The sequence below is a fragment of the Stegostoma tigrinum genome, chromosome 10 (genome assembly GCF_030684315.1).
Source record: "Stegostoma tigrinum isolate sSteTig4 chromosome 10, sSteTig4.hap1, whole genome shotgun sequence".
NCBI classification, from domain to species: domain Eukaryota; kingdom Metazoa; phylum Chordata; class Chondrichthyes; order Orectolobiformes; family Stegostomatidae; genus Stegostoma; species Stegostoma tigrinum.
In genome coordinates, this window is record NC_081363.1 from 4,897,269 (window position 1) to 4,923,610 (window position 26,342).

General features: G+C 44.8%; 1 protein-coding gene across 2 annotated transcripts in view; it reads left to right on the plus strand.

The window, feature by feature from the left end:
• Window positions 1-26,342, plus strand: part of jag2b (jagged canonical Notch ligand 2b) — a 291,811-nt gene that overhangs the window by 111,591 nt on the left and 153,878 nt on the right. For both annotated transcript variants that reach the window (XM_059648926.1, XM_059648927.1), the window contains exon 3: window positions 25,096-25,147. In XM_059648926.1, coding sequence (XP_059504909.1) covers window positions 25,096-25,147 — 52 coding nt within the window. The remainder of the gene's footprint in view (window positions 1-25,095; window positions 25,148-26,342) is intronic.

Here is a 26,342-nt window from a genome sequence, read left to right on the forward strand (position 1 = left end):
AATTCCTGCCTTTTCCCAATCAGCTTGTGCTGCCTTCGATGAAGTGCAGCAGATGATCTGAAAAAGATAGCTGACAGTAACTGTACGGCAGGATTATTATTGTGTTCGCAGCCTCTGAATCAGGAACAATCCAGAGGCTCCGAGCTGCCAACATTGTGGAGATCACTGTCCTCGACTCTGATTAAAGAATCACAAAGCGACACTACGTGGAAGGTGTCCAATTGGAGCATTCCTCACCCTGCAATCGAGCCCACCTCCCTCTGATTCGGCACGGATGATTACAATCACAGCAGCATCACAGCATCATCTGTTGGCTACCCAAGGCGAGATGGAGGGAGGGAGAAATGGCTTTATTGGACAGTGTGAAAAGTCCATTTTGTCTCCAATGTATGCTTTACCAACATGGATTGTACCTGTGTTAACGAGGAAAAGTGTTTCGGATCGCCAGTCACTTTTTACTGCTGCTATTGTTAACTTTGGGTTGAACATCTGGCAGTTTGATTGGGATACAGTTTTTCAGGAACGGGCCCACTCCATTATGTAATCGACCCTCTTCTATTACTTCATCTCCTCAGCGGTTCGTCCCTTCCAGCAGGAGGCACTAGTGATACTAACATTCGACCGCTAATCCAGAGAGCCAGGCGATATTCTAGAGACGAAAACAGAAATTATTGGAAAAGATCAGCAGGTTTGCCAGCTTCTATAGAAATGAATCAGAGCTAACGTTTTGGGGCACATGACCCTTCCTCACAACTAGGTTCACACCCCGCCATGGCGATGGTGATGTTTGAATTGAGTAAAAGTCTGCAACTAAAGGTCTAATTTTCATAGTTTAATATTTTTGTAGAATCCCTACAGTGTGGAAACGGGCCGTTCAGCCCAACAAGCCCACACTGACCCTCAAAGCATCCCACACAGACCCATCCCCCTATAACCCACCTAATTTACAAATCCCCGAACACTACGGGCAATTTAGCATGGACCATGAATCCATTATCAATTGTAGGAAAAACCCATCTGGTTCACTAATGTCCTTTATGGAAGGAAACTGTCATCCTTACCTGGCCTGGCCTACATGTGACTCCAGACCCACAGCGATGTGGTTGTCTCTTAACTGCCCTCTGGGCAATAAATGCCGGCCTGGCCAATGATGCTGATATTCCATGAACAGATAAAAAAGATCTCTTCCCCACAAACTCCTCTAAGTCCTTTTACAGCAGAAAATGATCTGAGGTACGATGCCATATTCTAATAGCATATGAGAAGAAATACCTTGCATTTATTTAGTGCCTTCTATGATCTTGGGATGTTGCAGGGGTTTTGCTGCCAATAAAGTGCTGTCACCGTAGGAAATGCAGATGCTAATTTGCACAGAAAAATGCCAAAGATAGCAATGAGTTAAGTAGATCATTTTAAGTTGCTTTAGTTGCGAGATAAATATTGATCAAAAACTGAAAGATCTGCGGATGCTGTAAATCAAGAACAAAAACAGAAGTTGCTGGAAAAGTTCAGCAGGTCTGGCAGCATCTGTGGAGGAAAAAACAGAGATAACGTTTCGGGTCCGGTGACCCTTCCTCAGAACTGATGGTGTCTGAGAAAATGCCAGTTTATATGCAGAAAATAGGGAGGGGGATGGGGCAGGGAGTAAATGAGGTGGCTTCCATTAGCAGAGGGATTGAGTTCAAGAGCCGTGAAGTTATGCTCCAGCAATACAAAAGCCTGGTTCAGCCACATCTGGAGTATTGCGTCCAGTTCTGCTCGCCTTATTACAGGAAAGATGAGGAAGTGTTGGAAAAGGCGCAGAGGAGATTTACCAGGATGCTGCCTGGAATGGAGGGAAGGTCTTACGAGGAAAGGTCGAGAGAGCTAGAGCTTTTCTCTTTAGAACAATGAAGGATGAGAGGTGACTTGATAGAGGTGTACAAAATGATCAGAAGTATAGATAGATTGGATAGCTGGAGACATTTTCCTAGAGTGGAGGTAGCTATTACGAGGGGACATAGTTTTAAAGTGATTGGAGGTAGATATTGGGGACACATCAGAGGTAGGTTCTTTACTCAGAGAGTGGTCGGGGCGTGGAATGCATTGCTGGAGAGGGTAGTGGAGTCGGCCTCATTAGGGGCATTTAAGCGGCTATTAGATAGGCATATGGATGATAGTATAAGGTAGGGGTGGAGGTTAGATAGACCTTAGGATTAGGGTAAAAGTTCGGCACAACATCGTGGGCCGAAGGGCCTGTACTGTGCTGCATTGTTCTGTGTTCAATGTTCTAAACGACAGGATAGAGCCCGAAGAGAGAGAAGAGCAGTTGGACAGACATAAAAGTTGATAACGATCAGTTGGTTGCTAATGATAAATATTGACCATCTGACTTCCCTTTGAAATTGTACTGCACTTTGTACATCCTCCTGGGAGCCCACCAACAGTGCAGCACTCCTGCAGTACTGCACTCGGAGTGTTATCTGTGGTTTGTGTTTCAAGTATTTGTGGGGAGATATCATCGGGGGCAGTGTTCCAGTCACTGAACACAGGCTGCCTCCTGCACAAGAGAGATCTGGATCTGAAAACATAAAGATTGCCTTGGATGTAGATTTTTCTCATTTCCGGCTGCTGCATCCCAAACTGAATCCACAAATTTTGGAGCGTGACTGTTGCAGTATGAATCCCACGGATTTCTGGCAACTCAAACCAACAAGGCGGAACATTTCGAAGACCCACTTTGACAGAGTACATTGTAAATTGAAAGTGTTCTTGGCTTTTAAACCACCACCCCTCCTTTTCCCATCACCGCTTACACACATCACAGCAGTGCAGCTGTCGTGTTTCCATTCAGGCAGCCATGCCTGCCAATTCCAACTCCGTTCCCTTCTAATTTTGAACCTCGAGCGTTCAGGAGAAAAGGTACGAAAGTAGAATGTCTCGTGGAGCTGCCTTTCGCATTTACTACTGAGAGAACATAGTGGTCACTTGGGGCTGGTTGTCTCCTGTTACAGATTTACAATTTTGTTTATTTGCCAGTGCAATGCAGTGGTAAATCTTTCATAGAATTTGAATACTGTTGGCTTAGTGTTACAGAGTATTTACAGCATAGAAGCGGATCACTCAGCTGAACTGGTGTGCACCGGTGTTTATGTCCTGCCTGAGTCTCGCCTCACCCCATGTCATCTCTGTTGATCAGCAAAAGGCTTCAAAGCCCCTTTCCCACAGTGCTCTGGCCAAGCTTCCTTTGAAGCTCATGTCTATGGTTGCAAGACCCACGTTTGTTAAGTGTTTTGGGATGCAGGAAGAGGCCATTTGGCCCATTAGCCCTAGGCCAGCTCATCTGTGGAGCAAAACAGAAACCCAAAGACCTGCGGCTGCTGTAAATCAGGAACCAAAGCAGAGTTTGCTGGAACGGGCACAGAGCTGGGGAAGAGTCACTGGACCCAAGACGTTAACCCTGATTGTTTTTCTTCACAGAGCCTGAGCTTTTCCAGCAACTTCTGTTTTTGTCACCAGTAGAGGAGTTGCTCGCTCCTTAAAGGGATACCTTTAAGCCTGCATGAATATTACACCCCCTCCTACCCCACCCAGCCTTCTTTCTCAAATAATTCTCCTCACTCGACGATCCTGCTGTCACCATGCAGCAGTTGGAGGCCAATACTGCCATGGCTCAAGGAGCTAACACTCCATTTTGAAAAGAGCACTGAATGGGCAGGAAATTTGCCAGTGACATCCAGATCCTGTGAAAAAAATTAACTAAAACCAGCCCCTTTTCTGATGAAGGGTCTAAGCCTGAAACGTCAGCTTTTGTGCTCCTCAGATGCTGCTTGGACTGCTGTGTTCATCCAGCTCCACACTTTGTTATCTCATAATCCCAAACTAAACTAGTCCTGCCTGCCTGCTTCTGGCCCATTTCCCTCCAAACTTTTCCTTTTCATGTACTTATCCAAATGTCTTTTAAATGTTGTAATTGTACCCACATCCACCACTTCCTCAGGATGTCCATTCCACATGTGAACCACCCTCTGTGCGTAAAACAAAAATAGCCCTCGCGTTTTTTAACCTCTCACTTTAAAAATGTGCCCCCTCATCTTGAAATCCCCCATCCTGGGGAAAGACAATTACCATTAACTCTACCCATACCCCTCATTGTTTTACAAACTCCTATTAGGTCACCTCAATCTCCTATGCTCCTGTGATAAAAGTTCCTGCCTATCCAGCCTTTCCTTTACAACTCAAACCTTCCATACTCAGCAACATCCGGCTAAATCTCTTCTGAACCCCCTCCGGTTTAATAATATCCTTCCTATAACTGGGTGACCAGAACTGGGCACAGTAATCCAGAAGAGGCCTCACCACTGTCCTGTGCAACCTCAACATGACGTCCCATCTGCTGTACTAAAGTCTGAGCAATGAAGGCAAGTGTGCTAAACACCTCCTTAAACACCCTGCCTGCAGCAGAGTTGAAATTTGCATTCTGTACGTTGTTGATGTGCTTTGTGAGGTTAGTATGAAATGGGTTATTTTCACTCACTCTATCAGTAATTGAATATCCGTTGGTGTTCTGTACTGCCTTGGTTGATGATGGAATTGTTTTGATATTCGGCATCATTTGCTGTGAAGCTGTTTAGGACAGTCTGAAGCTGTAGTGAATGTTATTGGATTATGAGATAACAAAGCGTGGATCTCAGATGCTGCTTGGCCTGCTGTGTTCATCCAGCTCCACGCTTTGTTATCTTGGATTCTCCAGCATTTGCAATTCCCGTTATTTGGTACCAACTCTGCCTGGAGTACAGTTCCTTAATTGCAACAGGCCTCTGAGGAACCTAGTTAATGATCTTGTGTCAGAGACGGTGCACAGCACAGTGGTGATTTCATGGCCCTGGTGGTCCAGGGTAGAGATTCAAATCCTACTGTGGCAGCTGTTGGAGTTTAAATTCGCTTTAATTATATTCGAGGCTGAGAGAGACGTATTTTTAATGGGTGAGGGAGTCAGGGGTTATGGAGTAAAAGCAGAAAAATGGAGTTGAAGATTCTCGTAATCTCACTGAATGGTAGAGCACTCTCAGTGGGCTGAATGGCCTAATCCTGTTCCTAATGGTGTCCACACTTTCCAAGAAGTTTGAACTTTGGCTGTTTTGTTTTAGAAAGGCCTGTTTTGTTCCCTGAGAAGATGCTACACTACTTCTTCTTAATTGTTGAAAGGAAGTTATGGCCCTTCCCCCTGGACCATGGTAATCCTTGGTGACATTCCACTGGGTTGAGGTGGGAGTTCCTGGACATAATGGGAACTATTGCACTTTTCACTGGTATATAATAACAGAATGCTATAGAATGGAAGAAGGTGCTTCTGCCCGTCACAGCCCTGCTGGCTTTATGAAAGGGCTGTTAGTACCATTGCAAGTTATGGCTGTAGGGTTGTTTGTTTATGCAAACCAAGTGTACCGCAAAACCTACAAACTCCCCATCTTTAGTTACTCAATGAAAGCAAGATGACCGTTTCCTCTATGCACAGCTTCATGGAGTCATGCAGCTTGGAAACAGACCCGTTGGCCCACAGCACACAGTATCCCAAACTAAACTAATCCCACCTGCCTGCTCCTGGCCCATTCTCCTCCAAACCTTTTGCATTCATGCACTTACCCAAACTTTTAAACGTTGTAATTATTGCTACATTCACCACTTCTTCAAGAAGTTCATTCCACGCATGAACTGTGTCAGAAAAAAATTGTTGATCCTGCCACTTTGCCTGCAGACCAGAGGGACAGAGCTACCCTTTGATTTTAGGTGTTAAAATCTTTCAAAGCAGGTCATGGTGGGGCCTGACAACATTGTGGAAGTGACTGTTATGTCAAAGCCCAGTCACGCACACCATCCTTCCCTTGTTCACTTGCTGACTGGTGATGGAGCTAGCGATGAGGGATGTGTTGTTTTGCTAATTTATTGATTGCTGCAGAGTTTCTCGTTGATTACAGCTCCTGTAGCTGTGGCAGGCTGGTTGCAAAGGAGTTAGCTGTTAAGCCCAGGGATGTGGAACCTGATTGTAATCTTGCTGCAGTGATAATGGGAACTGCAGATGCTGGAGAATCCAAGATAACAAAGTGTGAAGCTGGATGAACACAGCAGGCCAGGCAGCATCTCAGGAGCACAAAAGCTGACGTTTCGGGCCTAAACCCTAGGCCTGAAACGTCAGCTTTTGTGCTCCTGAGATGCTGCTTGGCCTGCTGTGTTCATTCAGCTTCACACTTTGTTATCTTGTATCTTGCTGCCACTGGACTGCTCAGCCAACACTGCACAATTGGCCCCAAACTGAGGCTTCAGCTGCTCACTGCTTTAACTCCGGGGAGACCTAAGTTACGGTCAATGCCCCTTTCTTGAATTGCAGCGATAGCTGAGTGGTATTATCACTGGCCTGTTAATCCAGAGACCCAGGTAATGTTCTGGGGACTTGGGTTTGAATCCCACCACGGCACATGGTGGAATTTGAATTCAGTAAAATATCTGTAAATGAGAATCTAACGATGACCATGAATCGATTGTTGGAAAAACCCATCTGGTTCACTAATGCCCTTTGGGGATGGAAACCACCTTCCTTTCCTCGTCTGGCCTATATGTGATTCCAGACTCTCAGCAATGTGGTTGTCTCTAACTGCCCTCCAGGCATTTAGGGATGGGCAATAAATGCTGCCTAGTCATTTTCTGATGAAGGGTCTAGGTCCGAAACGTCAGCCTTCCTGCTCCTCTGATTAAGCTTGGCCTGCTGTGTTCATCCAGCTCTACGCCTTGTTATCTCAGATTCTCCAGCATCGGCAGTTCCTACCATCTCTGCCTAGTCAGCGATGACCTTATCTTGTGAATGAATAAAGAAAAAAAATTGAATGAGCAATGGAGCTAAAAAAGCTACAACATGCATATCCTGCCTGTAACAGCCAAAGTTTAGTCTGGGGCTCTGACTTTGGAAGGTTTCCATGATGTAGGTCACTACGTTTGGTTTTGTCTGGTCTCAGATTTTTGCACTCTGTTCGTGTGCTGGTGTAAACTTGTTCGAACTGGGACGTTTGTGTTTGTTTGGATGGCTTCTGAGCAAACAAAAGCATGGCCACATTCCAAGTTGGAGGCCAATTTTTGGAGAGTTGGTGACATGTACGACCCTGATGCGGGCGTAGGCCATTCATTCTTCTGAACCTGCTCCACTAAGAAGGTGGTGGTTAATCTGATTGATTGATTGTAACCTGCAAACAATTTCAAGACTAAGGATCAATTTCACTTCCTGGAAACACCTGCCAAATGTGCGATGGAAGATGTGGCTCTGGGACTGGGGTCATTAGCCATACGAGGGCCCACAGAACCCCATGAGCAGGGACTTGGAGTCTCCTAGGTGGGCAGTGTCTCTTGTTAGTGAGTGATTGCAGACAACAATCCTGTAATCCACATCCTTCCCTGCCTGATAAACTCTCATCTTTTTTTCTAAGAATCTATTCGGTTCTACCTTAAAAATCTTGACAGACTGCTTCCACCACCTTTTCAGGAAGTGTTCTAAAGACATGTGAACTTCTTGACAACATTTTGCCACATTTGCTTTAAAATGGATGACCCTTTCTATATTTAAATATTGTCCCCTAGGGTCTAGATTTCCCAGCAGAGGGATCGTCCTCTCTAGATTTATCCTGTTAAGATCCGTCAGGATCTTATATATTTTAACCGTCACCTCTGACTTTTCTAAGCTCTAGTGGATACTAATTCAGCCTGTCTAACCTTTCCTTATAAGACCACCTGCCTGTTCCAGATATGCATTTGGTAACCCTCCTCTGAAACAAACAATTCTAAAACAGCCATGTCCTTCTTTAAGTGAACTGACCAGCACAGAACCCAGCTAAGTTCCAGGTCTGTGACCTTTCAGAACTGAAGACACTCGGTTAATTCGTTTTCTCTCGTCACCATATGCCTCTGACTTCTGTGTTTCAAACACTTGCTTTCAGATTTCCAGCATTTGTTTTGCTTTTCACTTTGTGTTCTAATTAAGCATTCCTTGCAAATGAGGAGAAAGATTATTTTACTTCTGGGTGTTGAAACTTTCATTTTTTTTATATGCAGTAGCTGGGGGTATAGATGCAGCTTAATAACCGTCTTTTAATATACAGCAGTGTGAGAACCCCTACACAGCCAATGGGGAATCACTAATTTCTGAAGAAGAGTTCTGACCCAAAACGTTAGCCTTCCTGCTCTTTTGATGTTGCCTGGCATGCTGTGTTCCTCCAGCCCCGCGCTGTGTTCCCTCTGATGCTGCCTGGCCTGCTGTGTTCCTCCAGCCCCGCACTGTGTTCTCTCTGATGCTGCCTGGCCTGCTGTGTTCCTCCAGCCCCGCACTGTGTTCTGTCTGATGCTGCCTGGCCTGCTGTGTTCCTCCGTCCCCATACTGTGTTCCCTCTGATGCTGCCTGGCCTGCTGTGTTCCTCCAGCCCCGCGCTGTGTTCTCTCTGATGCTGCCTGGCCTGCTGTGTTCCTCCAGCCCCGCACTGTGTTCTGTCTGATGCTGCCTGGCCTGCTGTGTTCCTCCGTCCCCATACTGTGTTCCCTCTGATGCTGCCTGGCCTGCTGTGTTCCTCCAGCCCCGCGCTGTGTTCTCTCTGATGCTGCCTGGCCTGCTGTGTTCCTCCAGCCCCACACTGTGTTCTCTCTGATGCTGCCTGGCCTGCTGTGTTCCTCCAGCCCCGCACTGTGTTCTGTCTGATGCTGCCTGGCCTGCTGTGTTCCTCCGTCCCCATACTGTGTTCCCTCTGATGCTGCCTGGCCTGCTGTGTTCCTCCAGCCCCGCGCTGTGTTCTCTCTGATGCTGCCTGGCCTGCTGTGTTCCTCCAGCCCCGCACTGTGTTCTGTCTGATGCTGCCTGGCCTGCTGTGTTCCTCCGTCCCCATACTGTGTTCCCTCTGATGCTGCCTGGCCTGCTGTGTTCCTCCGGCCCCACGCTGTGTTCTCTCTGATGCTGCCTGGCCTGCTGTGTTCCTCCAGCCCCACACTGTGTTCTCTCTGTTGCTGCCTGGCCTGCTGTGTTCCTCCGGCCCCGCACTGTGTTCTCTCTGATGCTGCCTAGCCTGCTGTGTTCCTCCAGCCCCACGCTGTGTTATCTCTGATGCTGCCTGGCCTGCCATGTTCCTCCAGCCCCACACTGTCTTCCCTCTGATGATACCTGGCCTGCTGTGTTCCTTAAGCCCCGCACTGTGTTCTCTCTATTGCTGCCTGGCCTGCTGTGTTCCTCCAGCCCCACGCTGTATTATCTCTGATGCTGCCTGGCCTGCTGTGTTTCTCAAGCCTCGCACTGTGTTCTCTCTGTTGCTGCCTGGCCTGCTGTGTTCCTCCAGCCCCACGCTGTGTTATCTCTGATGCTGCCTGGCCTGCCGTGTTCCTCCAGCCCCACACTGTCTTCCCTCTGATGATACCTGGCCTGCTGTGTTCCTCAAGCCCCGCACTGTGTTCTCTCTATTGCTGCCTGGCCTGCTGTGTTCCTCCAGCCCCACGCTGTATTATCTCTGATGCTGCCCGGCCTGCCGTGTTCCTCCAGCTCCACACTGTGTTCTCTCTGATGCTGCCCGGCCTGCCGTGTTCCTCCGGCCCTGCACCATGTTATCTCTAAGTCTAGCATTGGCAGTTCTTATTATCTGTAACTGTGTATGAGTTGCCTTGGTAGCAAGAACCGGCCTGCCCAGCTGGAACTCATCACCTGAGCCTTTTGTAAAGCAGACCCGGGGAAGGGTCTGCAGAACTGTCTCTCCTAGGCTGGGACTAGATTACGTATGCTGTGAGTAGTGGATCTGTTTTGTTGCTCAGCAGTAAATGATGGCCCTTTCCAGTCAGGCTTCGTGAGTTAGTACATTAGTGATAAGAGTAATGAAATGTTTCAGTCAGCCTTGTCTCTCAATGAAGCTGGTAAGACCATGACAGGGAAATTATGGAAGTGCATTTGTTTGGGAAGCTGGAACCTCATGATGCGGGTGTGGAGCACTGGTCCCAGTTTGCCAAAGGAATGAAATACTTCTTTCAGGCTGGTGGGCTAGCAGGAGATTACTGACAAAAAAGTCATTTTCTAACTGCTTGTGGGGCTCCGACTTTCGACATCATAGAGTTCAAGCTGCCCAGCAACCCCAGGGTCAAAATGACATGATAGATATGGTAGCAATAGGTCGCAGTGTTCCAAGTTTAACACGGCAAACAGGGGAAACTAGTTACTGAATTTTTGATAACAAGGTGCGGAACTGGATGAACACGGCAGGCCAAGCAGCATCTTAAGAGCAGGAAAGCTGATGTTTTGGGCCTACCCACTTCATCAGAAAAGCACAGCCTACACAGCCAACAGGGAATCACTAACTAATTTCTGAAGAAGGGTTCTGACCCTGAAACGTCAGCTTTCCTGCTCCTCTGATGCTGCTTGGCCTGCTGTGTTCATCCAGATCCATACCTTGTTATCCCGGATTCTCTAGCATCTGCAGCTCCTACTATCTCTTTTGACTGAATTTTTGACTTGTCTGTGAAAATCTGCAGAACACTGAGAGTGGGTCAGTACCTGGGGAGAATTTAAGCGATCACTTTGTTTGTGGAATTAATAATATTGCTTCCCAAAGAAAGTTATTGACTAAACAAGATCTGGACCTGGAGAAAACCATAGAACTGACCCTTTCCTGCAAAATACATAAGAAAGGGCTCAGGAGCTTCAGGGGTCCATAGATAGTACCATCCTCAGCCTTGGGTAACCCCACACAATGCAGAGCCAAGTCCCCAGTAGATAGTCCAGCATCTGCAGTTCCCATGATCTCAGATAGTACTGATAGCTCTCATTTACTGCCAAGAAAGGCCAGGTGGAGTTGGAGGTCACATCCTCTGAAGGAATTATTTCTCTTCATCAATTTGAGACCAAGACCATAATAATCCCTGAGATTTGGACTTACCAATACATTAAAATGTTGCTACTTTATCATATTATGTTCTACCTGCTATAATTTACAACAGTCTATTTACCTTCCTAACTGCTTGCTGTACCTATATTCTAACATTCATGTGCCAGGTTCACATTCTCCCACATGTGCTCCATCTGCTCAATTCTTATCTTGTACTTTACCCTTTACTCACTCTCTACCCTTTGTTGACAACTTGTTGTCCTCTCTAGCTTGATGCTCTTCCCTTTCATGAAGATATGTCAGCTCTGCCCGATCACAGGTTGATTTTCTAAGCGTCCTGCTATCGCTTCCTTCAAATATGGATTCCAGCATTTTTCCCCACTATGATGAGTGTTAACTGGCCATCAGCTTCCTGCTTTCTGACAGCCTCCTTTCTTAAGTAATGATCAGATATTCGTTACTTTCCAAACTGCTGGAATCCCTCCAGAACCTCAGGAAGTTTTGGAGGATTATAACCAATGCATCTATCTGCACTTTCATGCCTGAGACATCAAGGTGCACCTAGACCTTAAGAACTTGTCAGCCTATGGGCCCAGAAGTTTCTCTAACACTTCTTTGTTCTGTGGAGATGGTTTTAATTTCCTGCGTTCCAATTACCTTTGATTTTCAGGTATCTTCAGGAAATTTCCTGTCATTTACAGTGAAGACAGATGCACTACCTGCATCTCCATTGTTTCTTTGGTTCCCACTATCTGGTCCCCAGAGCGTCATTACTATATCTTCATTTACTCTTCCCATTCAAATTCTTGTGAAAAGTCTGTTTTCTAATTGGACCAGTTGGTTGAGTTGACTGATTCGGAGAAGAAGTCACCCCGATGAGACTGAGACCATTCAGCCCCCTGAGCGTCTGCTATCACTCAATGTTGATACATAGAACATAGAACATTACAGCACAGTACAGACCCTTCGGCCCTCGATGTTGTGCCGACATAACCAGTTTGAGCCTCTGTCATGTTCCTGCCAGTTTTTGTAACCTCTTCAGTGTTCTTAATGCTTGGACGGTGTACACTGCTTTCTTGTTACTGAATAATGGCACATTGCAAGAAGCAGGAATGGCCCTGGTCGTCACAGTGTAGACATTGAACGGCCAGTGCGTAAAACCATTGTTCTAGCAACAGAGATAGTATCTGTACATCTTCGCCGCTGTTTGCTAATGGAGAGCTTGTGTGGATGACAGACAGGAATTAAATCTTAGAATTTGAACGAGTTGGTAGCGGAGGGCTGCAGTAATGAATTGGCAGAGATGTGATATTTTTGTTAAAAGTCTGTTGATGGCTGCGACCAGATTCTTAAATGATTCCCGCACTTAGCGACACCTCAAAGGGAATTGTCATTTTTCACTGGGGTGGGTGGAGTGTTTTGAAGACCAGTTTACAGTGAGGTAGCTAGTTTCATGTCATCCATGAGGTCAAATTGAATTCATCACCTCCACTCTGCATGGGTTTTATGTGAAAATCTGATGTGCAATGTTCAGTAATGAAACCTGTCGACTCACCCTGAATGTAGCGCTTTGTCAAGTTATTGTTGACAATGTTTGGAGGTCAAACTGTTCTGTACATCGTTGACACCTTCGTTCACAACAATAACACTTTAGAGGCTGCACAAAACTGTTTGGGGTCTGAGTGACCTGTTTGGACAGGGAAGTTGATGAAACATAGCAGATTTATTCTGCTTGTGAACAGTTTAACCCCCAACCCCTGTCATCATTTCGTTATCTCTCCATCAAGGTGTCCATTTGTACCAAATGAGGTGTTGCTTCCTACTTCCCCATCTCTTCCCCTTGGTGCTGTTTCACACTATCAGTGCTAATTCCTTACTCAGTGAGCAATAGTATTGATGGTCTGTCTGAGCTCATGGTTTGATGTCACCTCTAGAGACTCCAAATTGAGATTGTAACCTTAGCTTGTATGTCTGCCAGGTTCCAGTCTAATGGCACCAGATTAATGGAGTTTCATAGGCTAACGAACCATTCCTTTTCACAAAACTGTTAAATAAATTGAGGGGCCAAACGTTTATTAGGTATAAATAATTTGTGACGAGGCAGCGACATATGGAAAAATGTGTCTAGAATTTGTTTAAAAACCGAGAGAACTGTGGACACTGTAAATCAGGAACAAAAACAGAAGTTGCTGGAAAAGCTCAGCAGGTCTGGTACCACCTGTGGAGGAGAAAACAGAGTTAACGTTTTGCATCCGGTGACCCTTCCTAGAATTTGTTTGTTTTTCTTGGGGAAAAGAACTTAGAAATTTTCTGCTGTCCATTCCCAAAGGGAATGGTAATACTTTGATGGGTAGGATTCTAGCACATCCTTCCTTTCATGTAGATCCCAAGTGTACATTTATTGACTGTGGAGGGGCCATTAAAGCGTTATCCCAATCTTCTTCCCAGCTAATCTTCAGAAATTATTAACCAGAGATCATAGAGCAATACAATGCGGAAACAGGCCCTTCGGCCCAACTCGTCCATGCCAGTCAAGTTTCCAAAACTGAACTAGTCCCATTTGCCTGCATTTGGCCCATGTCCCTCTAAACCTTGCCTATTCATGTACTTGTCCAAATGCCTTTTAAATGTTGTAACTATACCTCCATCCGCCACTTCGTCTGGTAGTTCATTCCACACATGAACCACCCTCTGTGTGAGAAGGCTCCCCCTCAAGTCCCTTTCAAATCTTCCTCCACTCGCTCATGCCCTTCAGTTTTAGCCTCTCCATCCTGGGGAAAAGACCTTGGCTATTCACCTTGTCCATGCCTCTCATGGTTTTATAAACCTTTGTAAGGTCACCCCTGTGATGCTAGTGAAAAACATCCCAGCCTACCCATCCTCTCCTTTATGCCTCAAACCCTCCAGTCTCAGTAACATCCTTGTAAATCTTCTCCAGTTTAATAATCTCCTTCCTATAGCAGGGTGATGAGAACTGCACACAGTAATCTGGGAGGGGTCTCACCAGCACCCTGTACAGCCGCAACATGATGTCTCAACTCCTATACTCATTAGTCTGAGCGATGAAGGCAACTGTGCTAAACACCTTCTCAGCCACCCTGTGACACAACTTTCAATGAACTAAATACCTCAAACCCGAGGTCTGTCAGTTCTACTGTACTCCCCAGGGCCCTACCATTAACTTTGTAAGCCCTACCCTATTCGTTTTACAGACAGGAGAATATCCTTTCTGTAATTTTTCATCTCGTTTCTGTGAAAATGCAGTGCTGAGTTGGAGAGCCCTGAGATTAGCACCGTTCCCAAACCTAGAAAATTATCAGGGCATTATCTCTGGGTTTTGACTGCCTAAGGATAATTTAATCTAAAAATCACAGTGGATGATAGTAATCCAGTAGGTATGAACATTGACAAGGATTCAAAACCCTCAGTAAGGTGTCCCACCACAGCCCAGTGAACAAGGTCAGTGTCAAGATGATTTATCCTTTTATCCCGTCTCTCTCCAGCTGGCTTTAAGCCAGGGAGCAAGGTGGGGGAATGACGTGTAGATATTCAGAGCAGCAGGGCTAGCGAGTGTTCTGTATGTGAATCTGTGTAGGAGCAGGCTGGTTTGCACCTTGATTGCACTCTGCCATTTACTAAGATCAAGACTGACCTGACTGTATCCCCTACTCCTCGTTCCAACCTATAGGGGCCTTCCCTAGAATGAAGCCTGTTGGTACTCCAGTGACTCAGTAGCCTGTAGCTCCAACACCCCTTCCCTGTGTTCCTCCCTCCCTTCCAATTCCTGAATTTATAGCTGTTTCTGTGGTGTTTCTTGTACTTGTGTAGTGAAGGCATTTCCAAAATACAGTTCCATTCATCTGCCATCATTTTTCCTTCCATTCTTAATCCTCAACACACACTCATTAGGTCTAGTGCTCACTCTGTAAACTTTTCTATAAATATCTGTAGAAACTCTGTACTATATTTTTATATTTCTAGCTATCTTTCTCTAGTATTCTGGTCCATCAAGTCTACACTGCTCAAATACAACCATCTAACTATTTTCATCCCATTTTCCAGTGTTTTCTAGCTAGCTTTCTCATTAACTTCTAGTTATTCTTTGCTGCTCTATGTAATCTGTCCATCTTTGTGCAGTTGTATGTTTTTTCTTTAAATTTGAAACTATCTTGAATTTTGATGGTTAACCATGGATGGTGAGACCTCCCCTTGGCTTTTTTTTCTTGCACTGGAAATGTTTCAATTCTGTGTACAATGAAAATAGACCCTTAAATGCCTGCCACTATTATCTCTATTCACCTATTCCCTAACTTAATTTGCTAGTTTACTTCTGCTTTCATGCTCTGATAATTATCCTTTTTTAAGGTTAATATACTAGTCCCGGACCCTTTCTCCTCTCCTTCAAATTGAACATTAAAGTTCATTTATTTTAATTGTCTCTTTGTTATAAATTCATTAATCTTATCTCATTACAGTACCAAGTCTTGTTTAGCCTGTTGTATGGTTCATTCCTGAATGTACTGATACAAGAACCTATCCTGAAATCATTCCATAGACCGATATAGGTTTCCTTTGCTCATCTGATTATTCCAGTTCATAGCATTGTCATATCTTTCTGATGGGTTTCCATTATCGCTTCCTTTAAAGCCCATCGAACCATGTGGTTACATTTAGGCTTTTGTGCAGTTCCCTCACAAGTGACTTCCTACTTACATCAATTTCTCATCTGAACCCCGATTGTTTCTGTCTTCTACATCCTGACTCCACAAGGACTGCTACTGTTTACAATTCAGATTAATAATTTAGACTTTGGAATCAAAAGCACCATTTCTAAATTTGTGGCTGATACCAGCTCAGAGGATCAAATTACTACAGAAGCTGGAATCTGTACTGGAAACCAAAAATAGCTGGAAATCGCAGTGGATCGGGCAGCATAATGCGGAGAGAGAGAGTGAGTTCACGTTTCGAGTTTAGATCACTCTTCCTCAGAGCTGACGTGAAGTGTGGATGGGAGAAAGGGAGCTGAAAATGCAGGTTGAGGGAATGTTAGGATAGTGGTGTGTCTAACTGCCAGACTGGAAAGAATGCCAACTTGGAGGGATGGTCAGTGCTGAGGAGATCTGCAAATTACAGGAGGACATTTAATTAACTTTCGGAAGGGACAAATAATTGACAAATGAAGTTCAACGCCAGTGAGAGAGTACATTTTGGTGCGAAGAATAGAGAGATCACAGCACAGAAACAGATCCTTCAGTCCACTTGTCCATGCTGACCAAGCTTCCCAAACTAAGCTAGCCCCACTTGCCAGCATTTGGCCAATATCCCTCTAAACCTTTCCTATCCATGTACCTGTCCAAATGCCTTTTGACATGTAACTGTACCCACATCAGCCCGTTCCTTTGGAAGGTGTAAATCTAGGTGAGGCAGATGAACAAAGACCACGGAGTACGTATCCATCAGTTGCTAAAAGCTGCGTGTGTAGAAGAGGCCGTAAACTAAACCAGGCTGTAGGATTTATTTCTAGAGAGATAGTTGATTTAAAAAAGAAGGTGGTGATGGTAAACCCATACAAAACCTTGGTTAGACTGCACATTAAGTACCTTATGTGGTTCTTAACCTGAAGCACTGGAGTGGATGCCGAGAAGATTTAAAAGGATGATACCAGAAGTTGCGTTTATGCACGTTAGAAATGGCTGGTTCTGCTCTCGAGAAGGAAGCAGGATGAAGAGTGATCTTCTGTACATCTTGAGAGTTATGATAGGTTTCGATACAGACAGAGTGGGCCCTCTGTTGAACTTGCATTAAAAAAGTAGGAAAAAGAGTAGACCATTTGGCCCCAATGCACTGTACAATATGATTGTGGCTGATCTTCCAACTCCATCCCCTGTTCCGAGCTTTTCCACCACACCCAAGTGTTCCTTTCACAGCCTGAAGAACTATATCTAACTCCTTCTTCAGATCATTAGGAATTTGTTCAATTGTTTTGTGAAGTAATTTCTCTTCATCGTAGTCCTGAGTGGCCTACCCTGTACCCTTCGGGTGTGACCTGTGTGCTCTGTGTGACCTCTGGTGGGAAAGAGGCTGTCAATATTAGGTAGTCATCAAGAAATCCAGGGGGAATGCAGAAGAAACCTGTCCGCCCAGAGAGTGGTGAGAGTATGGGACTTAGCCCACAGAAAGCAAGTGAAGTGAATTGGTTAGATGCATTTGAGGAGAAGCCAGACAATTGTTGAAGATAAAAAGGATTGGAGAGTTGTAGTGCCTGATTTAAATAAGAAACAATAAACGAAGGCTAGAGTGGAGCATTAACTACCAGCATGGCTTGGTTGACCTGAATGGCCTGTTTTTGCGCCATACGTCCAGTACAATCCCGTAATTATACTCCACTGATACTTTTCGGATCCCTTAACATGCTGTAGATGCTCTAAGGCTGCAGTTTGAGGACTGTGTCTAGTTTGGCTACAAGGATGTAAGAAATTGGAAGCTTAGTCTGCATTGCCCCTTGACCCTGTTGCTCCATTCAGTAGATGGAGGGACTTTGGCCCAAGCTAATTTCCAATTCCCCATGTTCCTGGAATGTGGAAGTAGCCCAGTAAACATTCTCTAAATGCCTCCAAAACCAGTCCACCCCTTGTGAAGGCAAAATGACACAGACCTCTCGATGCAGGCTCACAAATGCCCTGTATTCGGACAGCAGCAACAGGATAGGTCAGAGTCAGCATGGATTTACGAAGGGGAAATCGTGCTTGACTAATCTTCTGGAATTTTTTGAGGATGTAACTATGAAGATGGGCAAGGGAGAGCCAGTGGATGTAGTGTACCTGGACTTTCAGAAAGCCTTTGATAAAGTCCCACATAGGGGATTAGTGAGCAAAATTAGGGCACATGGTATTAGGGGCAAAATACTGGCTTGGATTGAAAATTGGCTGGCTGACAGGAAGCAAAGCGTAGTGATAAACGGGTCCCTTTCGGAGTGGCAGGCAGTGACCAGTGGGGTACCACAAGGTTTGGTGCTGGGACCGCAGCTGTTTACAATATACATTACTGATATAGATGATGGCATTAAATGTAATATTAACAAATTTGCTGATGACACAAAGCTGGGTGGCAGTGTGAAATGTGAGGAGGATGTTATTAGAATACAGGGTGACTTGGCCTGGCTAGGTGAGTGGATGGATGCATGGCAGATGCAGTTTAATGTGGATAAATGTGTGGTTATCCACTTTGGTGGCAAAAACAGGAAGGCAGATTACAATCTCAATGGAGTCAAGTTAGGTAAAGGGGAAGTACAATGAGATCTAGGTGTTCTTGTACATCAGTCAATGAAAGCAAGCATGCAGGTACAGCAGGCAGTGAAGAAAGCTAATGGCATGCTGGCCTTCATAACAAGAGGAATTGAGTGTAGGAGCAAAGAGGTCCTTTTGCAGCTGTACAGGGCCCTGGTGAGACCGCACCTGGAGGATTGTGTGCAGTTTTGGTCTCCAAATTTGAGGAAGAACATTCTTGCTATTGAGGGAGTGCAGCGTAGGTTCACGAGGTCAATTCCCGGAATGGTGGGACTATCATATGTTGTAAGATTGGAGTGACTGGGCTTGTATACACTTGAGTTTAGGAGGATGAGAGGGGATCTGATTGAGACGTATAAGATTATTAAGGGATTGGACAATCTGGAGGCAGGAAGCATGTTTCTGTTGATGGGTGGGTCCAGAACCAGAGGATACAGTTTAAAAATAAGGGGGAGGCCATTTAGAACAGAGTTGAGGAGAAACTTCTTCACCCAGAGAGCGGTGAATATATGGAATGCTCTGCAGCAGAAGGCAGTGGAGGCCAAGTCTCTGGGTAGTTTCAAGAAAGAGATTGATAGAACTCTTAAAGATAGTGGAATCAAGGGTTATGGGGATAAGGCAGGAACAGGATACTGATTGTGGATGATCATCCATGATCATAATGAATGTTGGTGCTGGCTCGAAGGGCCGAATGGCCTACTCCAGCACCTATTGTCTATTGTTATAACAGCACAATGCACCAGCCTTGCATTAAAAACCGATATTCCACTTGCCTTCCCAATCGTTTGCTGTGTCTGCATGTTAGCTTGTGTTTCATGTTGATGTACATTGACATCCTTTGGTACTGGTTTCACGTCTGTCTGGTTATTTTCCTATTCCTCAAAATGAACAACAAAATGAACATTTGCCCACAATATACTCAACTTGCCAGATTTTAATCTACTCGCGTAAGAGTCATGGAGTCATACAGCATGACCTCAAACAAATGTAGTCCCACCTGCCTGCTCCTTGCGCATATCCCTCTAAACCTATCCTAGTCATATATACATCCAAGATAACAAAGTGTGTAGCTGGATGAATACAGCAGGCCAAGCAGCATCTTAGGAACTGCTGGGCCTGCTGTGTTCATCCAGCTACACACTTTGTTATCTTGGATTCTCCAGCATCTGCAGTTCCCATTATCACTGATCTAAATGTTTTTTAAATGGTGTAACTGTACCCACGTCTACCACTTCCTCAGGAAGTTCATTCCACACACGAGCCACTCTGTGTGTAAAAAAAAAAAAAAATTGCCTTTTCTAAATCTCTCTCCTCTCACCTTAAAAGTGTGCTGCCTCACTTTGAAATCCCCCTTCCTGGGGAAAGACAGTTACTATCAACTCTGTCTATACCCTCATTATTCTGTAAACATCTATCAGGCCACCTCTCAACCTGCTATGCTCCACTGGAAAAAATTCCCAGCCTATCCAGACTTTCTTTATAACTCAAACCTTCCATACCCAGCAACATCTTGATAAGTCTCTTCTAAGCCCTCTCCAGCTTAATAGTATCTTTCCTATAACTGGGCAATCAGAACTGAACACAGTATTCCAGAAGAGACCTCACCATGTCCTGTACAACCTCAACATAATGTCCCAACTCCTCTACTCGAAGGTCTGAGCAATGAAGGCAAGTGTGCCAAATGCCTTTTAAGCTATTCTGTCTATGTGTGATGCAAACTTTAAAGAATTATTTGCCTTCTGTTCTACAACTCTACCCAAGGCCCTACCATTAACTGTATAGGCCCTACCCTTGTTTGTTGGACCAAAATGCAATACCTGGCATTTATCTGGTTGAATTCTTATCTGCCATTTTGCGGCCCTAAGACCCATTCGACTTGTAATCATAGAAAACCTTCTTCACCGTCGATGAAGCCACCAATTTTGGTGTAATCTACAGACTTGCCTAAACATGCCTTCTATATTCTCATCCAAATCATTTATGTAAATGACAAACAAAGGGTGACCCAGAACCGATCCCTGTGGCACATCACTGATCACACACCTCCAGTCTGAAACACAACCCTCCACCACCCCCACCCTCTGCCTCCTACTGTTAAACCAATAATAATGTATCCTTCTCATTTTGTAGCCTTTGTATCACCCTGTAAAATTATTATCATGGCTATTTTCACAATCATTCGCAAAGTTGGTTTTTAGAAGGTTCTTCTAATTCAGTAAAATAAATTTTAAATAGTTGAAAGCCGGCTGTTAATCCCTGTGGCACTTCACTGCTTAGTTGGCTGAAATTATCCCATTATCCTGAATCTGTTCCCCGTTAGCATATCTCTCTGCTAATATATCGCCTCTACACCATGGGCTCTTGTCTTGTGTAACAACCTTTTATTTGGCTTGTTATTGAATGCTATTTGGAAATGCAAATGCACACCATTTACTGGATTCCTTTTTCAATCCTGGTTGGTCCAACCTTAAAGAACTCTTTAATAAATTTGTACAATCAAGAACGGGTTAACATGGATGCATCACGGCCTGGTACTGCAACTGCTCTGCCCACGATAGTAACAAACTACAGACAGAAATGTGATCAGAGCCCAGACTATCATTGCAAGCCAACCTCCCACTCCATTGACTCCACCTACACTTCTCCTTGTTGCCAAAAGGCAGTCAACATCATTAATGACCTCTTCTACCCCTTTAGAATCTCTTCCAACCCGTTCCGTCAGGCAGAAGATACAAAAGCTTAAGCACACATTCCAGCAGATTTGTGAACAGCTTCTTCCCTGTTATTAGATTTCTAGATGGACTTCTCAAATTTTAAATTCAACATGATCTCACACTTTGTGCACCTTCTCTGTAGCCATAACTTTGTATTCCTCGCTCTGTTCTATTAACCTGATGCACTTTATATGGTGTGATCTGCTTGTACTGCATGCAAACCAAAACTTTCCACTGTACCTAGGTACATCTGACAATGATTTTTTTTTTCATTCATTGATGGGGCTGAGGGCATCACTGGCCAGGCAGCACTTATTGCCCGTCCCTAATTGCCCAGAGGGCAGTTCAGAGACAACCACATTGCTGTGGGTCTGGAGTCACATGTAGGCCAGACCAGATAAGGATGGCAGTATCCTTCATTGAAGGAAATTAATGAACCAGATGGGTTTTTCCAACAATCGACAATGGATTCTTAGTCATCATTAGACTGTTAGTTCCAGATATGTAATTGAATTCAGATTCCAGCACCTGCAGTGGATTTGAGCCCAGGTCCCGAGAGCGTTGCCTGGGTCTCTGGATTAACTGTCCGGCAATAATAGCGCTAGGCCATTGACTCCTTCGTATTCAGACCAAACGTGTACAACAAAATCACCGAAGTTATGCAGAAATGATCCTTTTCTTTTGTTAGTGAAGGGCTAAAGGTTAGAGAGAAGGCCTAAACAACTAAGACGGTTGTTGAAATGAGGAGAATCAGAGGAGCCCGTACAGAAGAAACCAGGTGGAATGGGAATGGTCAAACTGGAGCATGGTTTGAAATCTAACCACAGCTTGTAGGACAGAGCAGCATAGATATGAGCCTGCCTTTGTGTTTGGACTTGTGCTGGTATGACAGGGACTGTGGTGTTCGAACAGTCCCTGTGAGGTATGCTATTCTCGGTAACCCTTAGTGAAAAAGTGAGACATTTCTTCATCTTTAGCTATTCTAATTTTCAAAATTTCATCCTACCTCAATTCTGAGTTTTTCTTTGCGTTGGCACCCAATTACTTGTTTAGCAGGAAATTTATTAGCGTAAGATTGAGTTTTTAGGTGTTGCCTCGTGAGAGCCCAGTACTGATATAAAATAACAAAGTGTGGAGCTGGATGAACGCAGCAGGCCAAGCAGCATCTCAGGAGCTTTTAAAATGACTGGCCTGTGTGAACACTGGATAATTGAGGCAGTTAACGGGAAAGGGTTAGAATGAGCTGGGCTCTGAGTGCGGATAATTGGAAGAGAAGAAAAAGCCAAAATTAATTTCTGTACTGAGGGAGAGGAATTTGACATGTGCTTAAAGATGCAGTTATTATAGAACATTACAGCACAGTACAGGCCCTTCAGCTCTCGATGTTGTGCCGACCTGTCATACCGATCTCAAGCCCATCTAACCTACACTATTCCACGTACGTCCATATGCTTGTCCAATGACGACGTAAATGTACCTAAAGTTGGCAAATCTACTGCCGTTGCAGGCAAAGTGTTCCATTCCCTTACTACTCTCTGAGTAAAGAAATCACCTCTGCCGTCTGTCCTATATCTTTCACCCTTCAATTTAAAGCTATGGCCCCTCATGCTCACCGTCCCCATCCTAGGAAAAAGGCTCTTCCTATCCACCCTATCTAACCCTCTGATTATTTTATATGTTTCAATTAAGTCACCTCTCAACCTTCTTCTCTCGAATGAAAACAGCCTCCAGTCCCTCAGCCTTTCCTCGTAAGACCTTCCCTCCATACCAGGCAACATCCTAGTAAATCTCCTCTGCACCCTTTCCAAAGCTTCCACATCCTTCTTATAATGCGGTGACCAGAACTGTACACAATATTCGAAGTGCGGCCGCACCAGAGTTTTGTACAGCTTCACCATAACCTCTTGATTCTGGAACTCGATCCCTCTATTAATAAAAGCTAAAACACCGTTTGCCTTCTTAACAGCCCTGTCAACCTGGGTGGCAACTTTCAAGGATCTGTGTACATGGACACCGAGATCTCTCTGCTCACCATTAGCTCAGGTACTTTGCATTCCGGTTATTGATATAGGTTTTGCCAGCATTCAGTGCCCATTGCTCCTTGCCTTAACGATGCTGGTGATTCATCTTCTTGACTGTCTTCAGAGAGCAATCTCGAATGACCATGTCGATGTGAGACTGGCTTTCTCAGTTCTTCAGGTCGATGAGGCTGGCGCGTTCCCTTCGTAGCCGAGCCACTTTGGTTTTTATGACCATTTTACTGACTTGTGGAGGCTTCATGGAAAAATGACTGTTGCTCAAACCTCCCATTTTTGTTTGAAATTCTCAACGTTACCTGTATCCTTTTAGTTTTGATTCCAGCTTCTTAAACCTAATTTTTTTCCACGTATCGAACATATATAGTAATCTCAATTGGGGGGGGGAAAACTTGCTTCTCTAAATTCAGGAGATAGTTTTGGCCGTCTTCCAAATCTTCTGAAATGTGTTTTTTTTTTGCTAACAATGAAAACAATCTTAAAGGCAGGGCTCCAATTGAAACATTGCATAGATCAGTTGCATCTTTTATCATAATTACCTTCAGGATGGATTGAGGCAGGGTTATGAAATGTAGCTGAATTTTCTGCTGTCTTAAGTTTAATTATTTACCAGCATAGAAGAATAGGCAGAAACTGAAAAATGTGCTGCTTCTATAGAATGTTCTATTCTGAAGGAGCGTAGTGTCCTCTCTGTTGCAATGCTAACTTTTTTTCACATTCTTTTAGCTCATTCACGGGATGAGGGTGTCACTGGCCAGGCAGTGTTTATTGTCCATCCCTTATTGCCCAGAGGGCAGTTAAAGGTCAACCACATTGCTGTGGGCCTGGAGTCACATGTAGACCAGACCAGGTTTCCTTCCCTAAAGGGCATTAGTGAACCAGATGGGGTTTGAGGTCATCATTAGACCCTAAGTTCCAGAAATTTCCTTTTTGTTTACTAAATTAGTGAATTGAAATTTCACCATCTGCCATGGTGGGGTTTGAACTCAGGTCCTCAGGACCCTGTGGATTGATAACCTAGTGATAACACCACTAGGCCATTACTGCCCTCTTCACCTTCTGGAGTGGAATCAGAGGAGAAAAACAACTGGAATGATTGAGTCCGTGGAAGGGTTGGATTAGTTTTTCTTTATTCATTGACAGGATGTGAATGTTCTTGATGAGGCCAGCATTTATACTGTGCATTCCTAATTGCCCTTCAGGTGGTGAGTCACCATCTTATACCCAATTTGAGGGGACTCCTTGGCCGTCGCAGAAAATGCTTTGGAGTCAACCACATTGCTGTGGATCTAAAATCTTTTCCTTCCACTTTCAGACTCATTAAATTTACTAAACTTAAATCTTCAGAGGCTTTATGAATGGGAGTATCCACATCATTTAGTCCAGGGCTCTGTCAGGAACAGTCGCTATCTACTGTGCTCCCAACATAGTGCTTGTATAAACTAAACAAGTTCTCACTGGAATGGATAAAGTTGCGAGGTGATATGTTTGCAGTTGCTCTTAAAATTCTCTAAGCTCCAGGTAGTGTTGCTCCTGGACAGCTTTTTCATGTTTTCCACAAGCAGAGGACATGGCCTGTTTAAGTTTGGAAGAATTCTGAATTGAGCTCTATCTGTCAATGTGTGACCAGTCTAATGGAGCTGGCTGCCTACAGAGATGGTCCTCTAGTTTTGGACTCGCCTCTCCTGGGAAAAAGAACCTGACTATGACTATTCACCCTATCCAGGTCCTTCATGATTTTATAAACCTCCTCTATAAGGTCATCCTTCAGCCTCTGACGCTCTAGGGAAAAGAGCCCCAGTCTATTCAGCCTCTCCCTGAAGCTCAAACCCTCCGACCCTGGCAACATCCTTGTAAATCTTTTCTGAACCCTTTCAAGTTTCACAACATCCTTCCTATAGCAGGGAGACCAGGATTGAACAGAGTATTCCAAAAGTGGCCTAATCAATGTCCTGTACAGCTGCAACATGAACCTCCCAACTCCTATACTCAATGCACTGACCAATAAAGGCAAGCGTACCAAATGCCACCACCTTTGCCCCCTGTCTAACCACAACACCAGCTTCAAGGAACTGTGTAGCTCCACTGCAGGGTCTCTGTTGTTGGGACTCATCTTGTTAACACAATTGTTGCCATAGTTTAAGCTTGTAACTAATTGCTAATGCAACATTATTTTCTTCTTTTCCAGAGGTCATACACGTTAATAGTGGAAGCGTGGGACCAAGATAATGCTACAGCTGGTAAGTACCTCTTCCTGAGGTATTTTTCAAACATGCCCAGGCATAAATCCATAGAACGTCAGTACTGGATTCACAGTTTTTTTGCGAAGGTGTGTCATGTTGCTATGTGCTCACCAGGGGTACGTTGGAATTTGGGTGGGCAGAGATATTCTGAGGAGCCCAGACATGCTTTCAATGGGGAAATTTAAATAGCTGGAATTTTCTACAGTGACTCATTAGGTACGGATTCCATACCTGCACATGTGAATTAGGTTTCCAGTATTATTAAAAGAAAACAAATTAAGTCGTACTCCCACCCCCACACTTTTTTTTTCCTGAACGTGAAACATCTGCCAGTTGTAGGGATTCCATTCATATCTGTCACCTCACTCAAGTCTTTGTTCACTCTCACCTGGCAGTGTTTAATGTTGTGGGGGGGGGGGGTGCAGTGTAGAGTGAGCTTTACTCTGTATCTAACTCAGTGCTGTCCCTGTCCCTGGGACTGTTTGATGAGGGGCAGTGTAGAGGGAGCTTTACTCTGCATCTAACCCGTGCTGATCCTGTCCTGGCAGTGATTGATAGGGGACAGTGTAGAGGGAGTTTTATTCTGTACTTTAATTCTGCTGTTCCTATCAAGGAGGTATTAATGGTGACAGTACAGAGGGAGTTTTACTGTGTATGTGAGCCTGCCACAGGGCCGGGGCGGGGCGGGTCGGGGGACAGTGGCAGTGGCAGGTTGCTTTTTGACCAGGGCATGCTCCGTTGGTTGAAAACCTGCCTTCTTACCATTTTGCACCAAAGACATTTTGAAGGTAAGCATGCAGTTGCAGCAGGCAGTAAAGAAGGTAAATGGGATGTTGGCCTTCATTACGAGAGGTTTTGAGTACAGGAGCAGGAATGTGTTGTTGCAGTTATTCAGGGCATTGGTGAGACCACGCCTGAAATATTGTGTGTAGTTTTGGTCTCATTTTCTGAGGAAGGATACTCCTGCTCTCCAGGGAGTGCAGCGAAGGTTTACCAGGCTGATTCCAGGGATGGCGTATGAGGAGAGATTGGCAAGGGTGGGATTGTTTTCACTGGAGTTCAGATGTATTGAGGGGGCATCTCATCGAGACTGATAAAATTCTAAGAGGATTGGACAGGGCAGAGGCAGGGAGGATGTTCCCGATGGTGGGCATGTCCAGAGCCAGGGGTCACAGTCTGAGGATTCAGGGTT